The sequence below is a fragment of the Plasmodium reichenowi genome, chromosome 7 (assembly GCF_001601855.1).
Source record: "Plasmodium reichenowi strain SY57 chromosome 7, whole genome shotgun sequence".
Lineage (NCBI taxonomy): Eukaryota > Apicomplexa > Aconoidasida > Haemosporida > Plasmodiidae > Plasmodium > Plasmodium reichenowi.
The window spans coordinates 541,997-542,878 of record NC_033652.1 but is presented as its reverse complement, the minus strand read 5'-3'; the positions used below and the strand labels follow the sequence as shown (position 1 = coordinate 542,878).

The 882-nt window shown below is 29.8% G+C and overlaps 1 protein-coding gene across 1 annotated transcript; it reads left to right on the top strand.

Moving 5' to 3' along the window:
• Nucleotides 1-52: 52 nt before the first annotated feature.
• PRSY57_0714100 (eukaryotic translation initiation factor 3 37.28 kDa subunit, putative) lies at nucleotides 53-882 on the top strand (the record flags this gene model as incomplete). The annotated part of the gene is made up of 1 exon (XM_020114661.1): nucleotides 53-882. A coding segment is annotated over one exon (830 nt), but the record flags the coding sequence as incomplete, so codon positions are not given.

Below are 882 nucleotides of genomic sequence, written 5' to 3'. Positions count from 1 at the left end.
ACAATATGACTTATTTCATTTTATTTTATTTCATTTCATTTTGTTTTTGTAGGATTATATGAATGTAGTGGGGCTGTGTATAACTCAGATGTGACATATGACAGTAAGAGAATTGTGTGTTCGTCTGCTGCAAACAAGGTTTATTTATTTGATGTATATACAGGAGAACCTTTAAAAATAATTGAAGAAAATGGTCCAGTGAGATTTGTGGAATTTAATAAGGATCCATTAAATCAGGATAAAATAGTGGTAGCACATGATAGATTAAAATCAGATCACAAAAGATCGATTAAATTATATGATTTAAAAAGTGACAATTTAATATGGAAGCAGGATCATGAGAGTAGATGTATACAAGTTCGATGGTGTTTTTTTGATAAACTTATATTATCAGCACATGAAAATGGGGAGATAGTTGTATGGAATGCAGAAGATGGACATCTGATTCGAAAATTCCAAGCACATTCAAAAGAAGTTACAAATTTATCATTTGATAAAGATAGAATGTTAATGTTAAGTTCATCTTTAGATGGAACGGCAAAATTAAGAGATGGTGTAAATTTTGAAATTATAAATGAATATAAAACAGACAGACCATTAAATACATGTGATATTTCACCTCTTTTCAAAAATGAAAATAATCCAAAAAATCATATTATTCTTGCTGGAGGACAAGCAGCTGAACATGTCACAACCACTGCTTCAGGAGAAGGAAAATTTCAAACACTTCTTTATGATATTATACATTCAAATGAATTAGGAAGTATAAAAGGACATTTCGGACCAGTCCATTCAATCAAATTTTTACCTCATGGTGATGGTTTTGTATCAGGTGGAGAAGATGGATTTGCAAGAATTTATCATTTTGACAATGATTATTTT